This window comes from Olea europaea, unplaced genomic scaffold, assembly GCF_002742605.1.
Source record: "Olea europaea var. sylvestris unplaced genomic scaffold, O_europaea_v1 scaffold1016, whole genome shotgun sequence".
Taxonomy (NCBI): Eukaryota; Viridiplantae; Streptophyta; class Magnoliopsida; order Lamiales; family Oleaceae; genus Olea; species Olea europaea.
In genome coordinates, this window is record NW_019227483.1 from 242,629 (window position 1) to 253,204 (window position 10,576).

The 10,576-nt window shown below is 32.8% G+C and overlaps 1 protein-coding gene across 3 annotated transcripts; it reads left to right on the plus strand.

The window, feature by feature from the left end:
• Positions 1–6,443: 6,443 nt before the first annotated feature.
• LOC111372610 (eukaryotic translation initiation factor 5B-like) lies at positions 6,444–10,220 on the plus strand. Of its 3 annotated transcripts, none has more exons than XM_022994983.1 (4): positions 6,444–6,645; positions 6,739–6,788; positions 7,056–7,109; positions 8,008–10,220. In XM_022994983.1, exon 4 carries the CDS (start codon positions 8,040–8,042, stop codon positions 9,747–9,749), a length of 1,710 nt encoding a protein of 569 aa, XP_022850751.1. In that variant the 5' UTR covers positions 6,444–6,645; positions 6,739–6,788; positions 7,056–7,109; positions 8,008–8,039; the 3' UTR covers positions 9,750–10,220. The 3 variants fall into 3 exon arrangements, with proteins under 3 accessions (XP_022850751.1, XP_022850753.1, XP_022850752.1); XM_022994985.1 differs by having other exon boundaries at positions 6,752–6,788; XM_022994984.1 differs by having other exon boundaries at positions 6,444–6,788.
• The last annotated feature ends 356 nt before the right edge of the window (positions 10,221–10,576 follow it).

A 10,576-nucleotide genomic window follows, 5' to 3' on the forward strand; every position in this document is an offset into this window, starting at 1 on the left:
TTTTTATCTAAATAAAAATCCCTCACTGAATGCTATTCTGTTAGCTTTATAATCTGAAAAGACAAAAAGGGACTCACTGAAAAAGATGGAAAGTGCTAATTTTACATTAAGTAATTCTAATTCTCAAGCTTGCCAGGTCAAAAACAATTATCATGGAACATCAAAATGTTAAAGTGGTGTAACTGCTTTGTGCTAAGAAGAAATTAAAAAAGGGTGGGTCTGTGATCTTGTGCTACCTCCATATTTCCACTTGATCTGTTCCCGAGGGCATCGAAAGGGAAGTAGTTTCTCTCTCAGCCATTTCATATCAGGCTAAGAAGATCTAAAACGGTGTTTGGCTATTGCTCTTTTTCAAAGCCAGAAAACATGATTGAGTTCTAAGGGCTATTAACTGCTTCATATTGCATTAAGAAGACGTGAAAACGCGTTATTGCACTTGTCGGAGCTAGAAAATATTATTGGATTCCAAGATTATTGATAATAAGTAAGCTTTGTCAACTGTTACCCTTACCTGTTTGCATTGAATTTTTAGTTAGCCCTTGAAATTGGAATCAAGTCTTTAAAGTCCAACAAATTAATCCTCACATCCCTGATTCAGATTCTAAGCTTGTTATTCTATTTAAAATGGTAACTGAAATTTATGTTCACAGAAGCACTATTTTCAATCACTCACGATTTCAAATTTTAGCGCATGCACATGCTGGTGGGATCTTATATTTGGATAAAGTTGATTGTAGATAGGGATAACATTGGTCTCGCCGGCTCGAGCCACTCGTGGCTCGACCTGTAAAAAGCCCGAGCCAGCCCAACTCAAGGCTTGGACCGAGCCTCATCTTGGGATTCCGGGCCAAGCTATAGCCGTTCTGTGTGGCTCGCCGGCTTGGACTCATGGGCCTAATTTAAAATAAAAAATTAAAGGCAGCAACACACTGCCTTAAATTAGGCTACCTATTTTTAAGGTTGCTGCCTTTATTTAAAAAAAAATAAATAAAAAATAATCGAGCCTATCCAGCTCAGCAAAAACCCGAGGTGAAAGCTCGGGCTGAGTTTTGATTTGTTGGCTGAGCAAATGCTCGGCTTGAGCTCATAAAATAGCACGGAACATTTTATTCGAACAGAGCCGGAGCCTTGAGTTTCGATTGGTGAGCCGGCTCAATTCGACTCCTTGACACCACTAACTGTAGACAAAAAGCTGATAGAACAAAAGAAGAGTTTGTACTGATCGGTGCATCTTGTAAAGTTTCTTAGTTTGTGTTGAATACAAAGTTTGAATAATGTCTTGTATGAAATATTTTAATCTTTCAGATGAGCTAGATTGACATACTATTGTAATCTCACGAAAGAATAGGTGTCAAATTTCGCCATCACAATTGTTGGGATGAGATGAAATATGGGAAACAGCATTAAAATAAATAAACATGTCTCTTCTTTAACAGTTTCAATATTGTTGGTATCTTACTCATCAAACACAAGTGTCTCATGTCACGTCAACAGTGTCATCGAAAGTGTGCATTTGCAGTGGCAGGGCTACATAGGGTCATATGGGGTCCATTTGCCCACCCACAAAATTTTTGAATTTTAGTTTTTTTTCTTACTTTTCTCTAAAAATTGGACCCAATGGACTTTTGAAATTTTTGAATTTTAATTTTTTTAAAGTTTTATCCATTCTCTTTTGAGCACCATGGATTACTTGTCCTGAGAAGGCCCAAATTTGAAATTATAAATTAATTCTTCATTCTGATTCTTTCTTAGTATCTAAGATTTGTCTATTTTCCCTACTGCTTAGCTCACTAGCGCCTGCGGGTAACAACAAATATTTAATCATTAGATAACATTTGTTATCATCTCATGTCTCGACATACTATTAGTATAACGCTATTTGGAAAAATAAAAATAAAAATTGCCACTTACTTTTTTTGATCCCACAATAAAAAATATTTAACTCCGTCATTACGCATTTGTCTAGGGAAAACAAATATGAATTGTACGTGGGGTGGCAAAAGTTTCGTATTATTGTCACACATATTTTAATATTATGCACGTACTTCGAAAAATATGAATGCAACTTGCACGTTTCAATAATTACAATCAAGTTATATCGAATCATATATAAAGTTTAATGTAGCTAACACATCATCAAATGTTTTTGTCAAAGTTGAAATCTCGATGGTCCCCATCAACATCTTCTATTTTCAAAAATAAAATAGAAAAATCTGTAACACAGTTAAAGTTAGTGAGCTTAGTTCAGTAATTAGTTTAATGGCAAAATTTCAACATAATTTTATGGAACAACTAGAATAGTAACTAACATGATAATTTGAGTTGACGTTTTAAAAATGGACTCAACTATTGACCTGGAAAACGTAAAGGGTCTATGAACAATAAGTCAAACCGATGATAAACTAGAATAGATATACCAAAAATTCTTCTTCGAAAGTAAGGTTCCGATTCCTCCAATGTTTAGGAATCGTTTAAATACTATACACGTGCAATAATGAATGCGATCCACACGTAACAAAAGTTACAATCAAGTGATATTTGGTTGGAGGGTGACCCCTCCTTTGACAAATCTTTAGCTACCAACAATAACTTAGGTGAGAGAGTTCATTCATACTTGATAAAGGCAAAGTTGGCCCATTTTAGCTGCGCTTCTAAAAGCACGCACCCACCTTTCTTATTATGACTAAGCAAAGAGCATCATTTGATCCAGAGCATGACAGATTTTCATTTGTGTGGTGCACAAAAAGAGAGAGAAGGGAATCCAAGGTTTTATAACAAGAAGACGAGATAATATTAGATATTACTATGGAAAAATGAAATTTTAATTTTTATCCATTTTACTATTTTATTGTCCAATCAATCTTTTTTGCATTCGGGTTTTCAAACTTCAGAGTGTTGTACCGTTTGGTTCGATCCCAAAAAAAATCGTAAATTGATTATCTATCTTGCATGTGACGTGAATAGATAACTCAAACGAGAAAAAGCAAGGTTGAAAACTCAAATTGAAAGAGAAGTTAAAACTTGAGGACTCAAATGTTACATAAATTGAAGGTCGAGGCTCAAATAAAACCAAAGATAAAAATCTTGAAGAGGACCAAATTTTCTCCAGCACCAACAAATTGGAAGGTTATTCACCTTTCATTTGATGATTTTGTATTTATTGAAAACTAAACCCTACTTGATGGCTTTTAATTCAAAATTCTTTTTTCTAGTATTCATTTTTACTGCACATTCACATAATAAAATATTTTGCATATAAACTTCGAGCGTTTACTATTTTTTAATCATTCATTTTTCAAAAATTTACTATTCAAAATATTAATTTTTCCAAATAATTACCATCAAACGAGGGCTAAATAGAGTCGAGTAAGGATGCCAACGAGTCGAGCCGACTCGCGAATCAAAAATCAAGGCTTGAGCAAAATGAAACGGGCTTTTTTCGAGCCTGAGCCAAGCTGAGCAAAAGCTCGGCCAAAATAACAAGGCTAGGCCGCCAGCTACCTTTGATCACCTTTTTTTTTAAGGCTCGATCCCTCTCAGGCTCGGCCCGTAATCTCAAAATGAGGCTCAACTCGAGCCTGGAGTTGGGTCAGCTAGGACTTTTTCCCGATCGAGTTATGGGCGGCCTGAGACGACGAGCCCGATTGACATTTCTAGAGTCGAGTGCTCTCTTGACTATAAAATAAAAATTTCTTGAATTTTCCTTTGTGGTTGAAGAATAAAGCTATAGCAGCAAAAGTGAGATAATACAAGATAATACAAGTCCCTGTTTGCTTGGCTAAAACAATGTTTTGAATAGTGATTTTTTTAAAAAAATGTGGTTAAAAAATAAAGTTTACGTACAGAATATTAAGAAAAAAAGAATTTTCAAATAATAATTGTCAATCGAGGGATAAATACTTGACAACATCTAAGAATTTCTAAGCTTGTCCTGAACAAACTAACAATAAAATATTTCCAAACCAACTCAACAAAGACCAAACTAACAATAAAATGTTTCCAAGCCAACTCAACAAATATTGTACATATTTTGGTAAAAGAAGCTATTTATTTCTTATTTCTACATTACTGTAAAATAAGTATATCTTATGTTATTTTTTGAAAATGATGAATTGCATTAATTAATGTCGCCTTCAATACCGTGTTTCATTAATTAATAATTTAATATCGTCTTTAATACCGTACAATATGAAAATGAGTATACAATCGTATCAGAGGGTTGGCTCCTCTAAGAAACTAGCATGTTGACTTGCATTAAAGCATATCCAAGAAATTCATTAAATACAAAATATTTTTTCTATTTTAGAGAATCAATACTTAAAAATAAATTTCAAAAGACTCTCTATTTTAATTTTTTGAAATAGAGAGTGTATTTGGCTCTCCAAATATAGAGAGTCAAACTCACTCTTTATTTTTAATATATAATGATTACATTTAATACATTACAAATTTTAATACTCTATAATTTAAAATTTTCAAATTGTATTTGAATCGACTGGTCATTAATATATAAAAAATTATACTTAAATAAAATATTTGGAGAAATTATTAAATGTTTATTGAAAAAAAAAACAAAATAAAAATCAAAGTTGAGAGTTTAGTGGAGTGTATAAAAAAATTACTCTCTAAGTTTAAGAACACTCTTTATTATATAAAATATGCTCTTTATAAATAGAGAGCCTTTTCAAGATATTCTTAAAGCGGTAAAAATCACCATCTACAGAGTCGCATTCACTATCTTTTAATTCATGATATGTAAAAGGGTATTTATCATGTAATGTGTTTATCTTTCATTATTATTGTGAAAAAGTCATTACTTTCATTTTTGATATTTTTATCTTTATTTTCACACGTAAAAGGCCATTTTCATTTATTTTCTTAATTAAAAGTTATAAAAATGACAAATATATCTTTCTATTTAAATAAAACAAAAACAAAAACAAATAACTAATAGCAACCATAGTCTCAATTTTTAAAAAAAAAGTGCAAATGAGTCTCAAATAAATTATTTAAATAGCAATTAGTACATAATGTTCTTACATTTTACTATTATTGTGAAAAACGTCCATACATTTCATTTTTTGACATTTTCACCTTTAATCATTTCTAATTGGAACTATGATTATAATTAGTTCTTTTATTTTTCTTTTTTTGTTTAAATTGGAAGGTATATTCGTCATTCCATAGTTTTTTATCGAGAATTTGGATAAAAATGGATATAAAGGATAGTTTGAATAATCAAATATGTAATTAAATATGAAAATACCAAAAAATAAAAATAGGGACGTTTTCACAATAATAATGAAAGGTAATGACATTATGTACTTTTTTGCTAATTTCTTTGGGACTTGTTTGCACTTTATTAAAAGGTTTGGAACTATGACAAATTAGTTCTTTCTTTTTCTTTTTTGCATATTTAAATAAAAGGATATGTTCACTACTTCACAACTTTTAATTTAGAAAATTGATGAAAATGACTTTTTACTCAATAAAATGTGGAGATAATGGTGAAAATGTCAAAAAAATTAAAGGTAATGATGTTTTCCATAATAATAATGAAACTTAAGGATATTATATGCTAATTACCCTATGTAGAATAACTAACAAAGATAAACATGTCAAGAATCAATATTTAATCAAAATAAGTTTTAATTAAGTTTTAAAAATTAGTCATGATACCATGCCTTTTCAAGTACATATAGTGGGAAGGATTTATAAATTGTTTGAATTATAAATAAGTAAAAATGAGAGATGAATAAGTGAATAATAATTGTGAAGTTCTCGAAGTATGTTAATAAAAAATGGCTCGAGAATATTAAAAATATATTTTTGTGGAAAAATCATTTAATTCTTTTTGGATCTATATACAAGTAAAAAAAAAACTTAAAAAAGAACAAAGAAAACAAGAAAAGAAAATCTCTAATCAATAATAATATCAAATTAAATCATGCATGAATAAATTCAATAGCTTGCTTAGAAATATTTGTTCCAAACATTTTCTTAATTAATTTAGAATTCGTGATTCATTTTTCCCGTATGTTTATCGTACTAGAAAACATACACTAAACAAGTTTGTAACAAGCAAAATAAAGTTAAGAAATTTATTAGACTTATGTCCTCATGCATTATAAATGATATATTTGTGTGTTTTAGAACGTTAAAACAGACAATACTGATTTACGTTTTTATTTTTTTTCCTTAATAAAAGCACTAATATATTTCCATTTTTAGTCGGATGGATAAGAAAATAACTTTAAAATTTATATTTGATAAAATAAATGACTTAAAAAAGACAGTCTATTTTGTACATTTCATTTTATCCTTTTTGAAAAATTAAATTTAACAAAATAAATTACTTAAAAAGGAGTGAAAAGAAGAATCCTTTAATACTATTCCATGTCGACCTATAGATTATAAATAACTTAGACATGCCAAACGATGTATTTTCCACCCTATTCTACCGACCCTCGCCCACCCCGTATCTGAACTAAGCCAAGATTCTGTCACAGAGAAACGCGCAAACTCGCACACAAAAAGCCTTGTCATAGGACCTCCCAGAAGACAAAAAATGGTACAAAAAAAGTAATAGACGTTGCTTGCACGTTCTCTCTAAAAGTTCAACGGAAATTGTTTAGATACAAAAAGGTGGGGTTCTTCTTATTCTTATTCTGTTTCTGTTTCAAATTTTATTGTTCCTCATTCAATTCGTCTGTTTGCTAACGTATTTCGTTCACTTGGTTGTTAAACATAGTATAAATAAAGGAGAGGAGGGCCAGAAAAGGGAAAAGGTACGCGGATTGTTCAGTTTCGTTTGTGCCCTTATTAAATGCCTCATTGAAGTGCCTTTTTCAGTTTTTCTTCTGGTGTATAATAAGGGTTATGTATGTTTCTGTGTTTTGGGAAATGGGTTTTGTTCAGTGATTGCATTTTGATGAATTTTATGCGTTTTTAATTGATTGTACTGTACTTTTCTAAGCGTATTTTGGTGGGTTTTCTTGTTTGATATTCTCTGAATTTTATTTCGTTTGATTGTTCAAAATATTGTCTCTTTGCAGCTGGTGATTGGGAATACGTGAAAAAAAAAAGAAAAAAAAAAAAGAGATTAAGAGGTATGATTTTACTGTGATTTTGTTTGATGTTGCTCTTTTTCTGTCGTCAATTGTAGTTTTAGAAATATTTACTTATGCTTGATGGATTGACGAGGGGGTGAATCGTTAGAAAGGTAGATTGTTCAATGCTTATAATTTAGCGAAGTCAAATTCTTGCTCTTAAAATTCAAAGAAACATTCATGAAAATGGTTAAGAGTTTTCGGTTGAATTTCATTTAATCTGGAGATGGATTTTAGAAAATATTCAGCCTCACTGGGAAGGAAATAAAGATTCAAGCACTGCTTTCTTGGTTTTTTGACATAGACATTGACAACCATTTTTCAAAAACATATTTGGTTATATGTTAGTAATTATGTTTTTCTTTTACTTTTTCAAAATTGTACATGTGTTCTTCATAGTAGCATATGGCAGAAGATGAAACTGAAAGCATGCAGTTTTATGAATTGTAAAGAGATGAAATTATGGATTCCAGCTGCTTTTGCAATCATTTGAATTTTACAGATCTTTGAAAGTTCCAAATTGTTGAGTTAGTTGATTTCTCAAGGATTGAATCGTGTTTTCAAAATGTATCCTATCAAAGAAAGTTAAGTATGAATACTATAATCGTTTTCTCTGATACTGTAATTTATACGCTAAATATTTAAATATATGGTTTTCATTCTCGTCAATTTGTTGATTTTTCCATTTAGTCTATGTTATGGTGAAATAATCAACCTCTAGTGAGCTGGAAAATTAAATTTGAGGTATAGGGAGAAGGGAGAAGTGGTTTTCATTATCTGAAAAACCAAATCATGTACCTTCTGGAAATGGTGTTCTAATGAAGTGGTTCCTTCTTGTACTGAATTGACAGTTTAGCGTGCGTCGATATTGTTACTGATATTTTTTGTTCCTACGCAGGGCTTTGAAAGTTTCTGGCTTTCTACACTTTTATGGCTAAAGAAAATATTGATTTGGTTGTAACTCCAGAAACAAATGGATTCAACAGAGAGTATGCAGGAAAGGGTTCTTTCAGAAATACAGGTTCCTTAAATAATGGACACAGTACTAATTCTGATCGCCGCAGAGCATCCATGGGCTCATATCGTGCTGGAGATAATTCAACAAGGAAGTCTACTGGAAACCCGGATTCTTCAAATAATAGTCAACGTGCAGTTCCTCATTATCTGAGAGCTTCAACTGGTTCTTGCCATGATTTCTGCAAATATGGCAGAAAACATGCATTTGAAGAGAAGGCAAGGCACCCTCTTTTGAAGAGAATGACAAAACTTGTGTCAAACAAGCAGAATCCTATGGACGCAGCAGTTCCAGCTGAGATAAAGAAGGAAATGGTTATCAAGCGCAAGCCCTCCCCTGAATGCAAAATTCATTCTGCTGGTGTGAAATCCTATTCACCTGAGAGCAAGCCATTCTTGGAGGCCAAAATTCATTCCCCAAATAAGAAGACTTCCTCTGGTATTAAAACAAGCATACGAAAACTCAAACCTTCTCCTACTACCAAAGCCTCCTCACTAGATCCGCCTGAAATTATCAAGAGGGAAATTTCGTTGCCTCCTAAAAACGAGGAAGTTGGCCTGAAACGAGATACCTCAACTGACAATAAGATGCCAAGAGATGAGAAGAGAACAAATAATTTGTCCAAGAAACATTCTCCTTCTGCGCAGTTGAAACCTGTGAAGGTGAAACTATCATCCTCCCCATCTGACACTTTGGTTGGTATAAATGGGAAAGGCAGAAAAAGCAGTGATGTGAAAATTGGCAGAAAGATGGCGGCACCTAAACTATCCGAGGAAAAAAAAGGGGCACCTCCCACTGCCCCTTTGTCCCCCAAAATCTTCCTCTCTAGAACAATATCCTTGAAAGCAAGAAGAGCCAGAAGCGTAAAACCTGTGTCTATGCTGAAAGATCAAAATGGGATGCGCAAAACTGAGACTAAGATATCAAATGATGAGAAGGTCCCTGAGAAAACACTGCATGTCATCAAGACAGAAATTGGGAACAATTTATCTGAATTCATTCCAAATGACCCCGTTATTCCATCACTTCCATCCCCCTTGCCTCCCGAGTCGTTGTCCAATGAAAAGCCATCATCTCTGTCGTCTCAGGAGGAGGAGGAGGAGGAGGAGGAGGAAGATGAAGAGACAGAGTACACTGATAGTGAAGCAGATGATTTTGTCTCTGACTATGATACAACTGAAGAGATAGGGGGGATTGAAACAGTGGAAGATAATCACAAGAAGAATCGTAGAAAGAGTACAGTTGTTTCTGAAGATAAAGATGGTGCTCCGTCGAAGTTAAAGTTCAGGAGGGGAAAGATAGTTGACCTTCAATCTGATATCAGCAGTCCTAGAAGGCTCAGATTTAGGAGGGGAAGAGTATTGGGAGAAGACCAAAATGGCAAGGGTGATTTGAAAAGGAAGATCTTTAAAAAGCGGGGATCCAATGATGACAAAAATGGTACAGACCCTTCTTCAAAAAAAGTTGCTTTAAAGCATCAAGACGTGCAGGGGAAGAAAGATGCCCAAGGTTTGTTCAATAATGTCATTGAAGAAACGGCAAGCAAGCTTGTTGAAAGCAGGAAAAGTAAGGTTAAGGCCTTAGTTGGGGCTTTCGAAACAGTGATCTCTCTCCAAGAAAGTTAACCCTCTTCGCAGACTGTCACTTAAGTCAAAAAAATAAATATTTCTTGGTGTTAAGCTTCTAATATTGCAAATATACTAGTTGATTTCATCACAGCAGGTTATAAATAGATTTCCCAGCGATCAGGTTGGACTGCGGCTTGTCTACTAATGGTCTCTACATGGTTTCATACCCATTGCTTCAAGGGTATGTTCATTTTTCTCCTTTCTTGATTTTTAGACTAAAGGGTGAGGAAGAAACGTTTGTCTTGAGCTGTCTCATTTAACTGCCTATGTCCCAATGACTTAATACTCGATTTTGTTGGTTTCTTTGTCGATGTATTGTCCTTTTTATCGGTATAAACTGAGGACTGAATATGCACGATTGCTCGAATGAGTGATATCCCTGATGGATACTGTATTCGTACATAGAATTCATTGACTACTGTTTGGGATTCTTGGTTTATTTTCGCTTCAATAATTTCCCCTTTTTAAATTTATTTATTGTGCTCAATTTGTAAGATACTTTGAATGCTCATGGTTGTTCTCATCCTTAAAAATCAATTATAAACCTAATATTGAAATTGAAAAGAGAAAAAAAAAATTTGAGCAAAATAAGTACTATATTTTTCACCTAACAGATTATGCATTCACTTTGTTCAAAGTTACACACCTTTGGGTTGCCCAATTAAAAAATTTAACAGTTATTAAGCAATTGATTATTTCATCCCAATCTTTATAATTTGATTACATGTTTATAAAACAAGTTTTGAAGATTCTTTATTACTTGCAGTAAAAAGAAATAACATGCTTGATTCTTGTCCAGGTATTGATGAGTATATTCTATTGTC

What these genes read in the sequence shown, in the direction of transcription:
- LOC111372610 (XM_022994984.1), top strand. Translation starts at nt 8,040, where the DNA reads ATGGCTAAAGAAAATATTGATTTGGTTGTAACTCCAGAAACAAATGGA.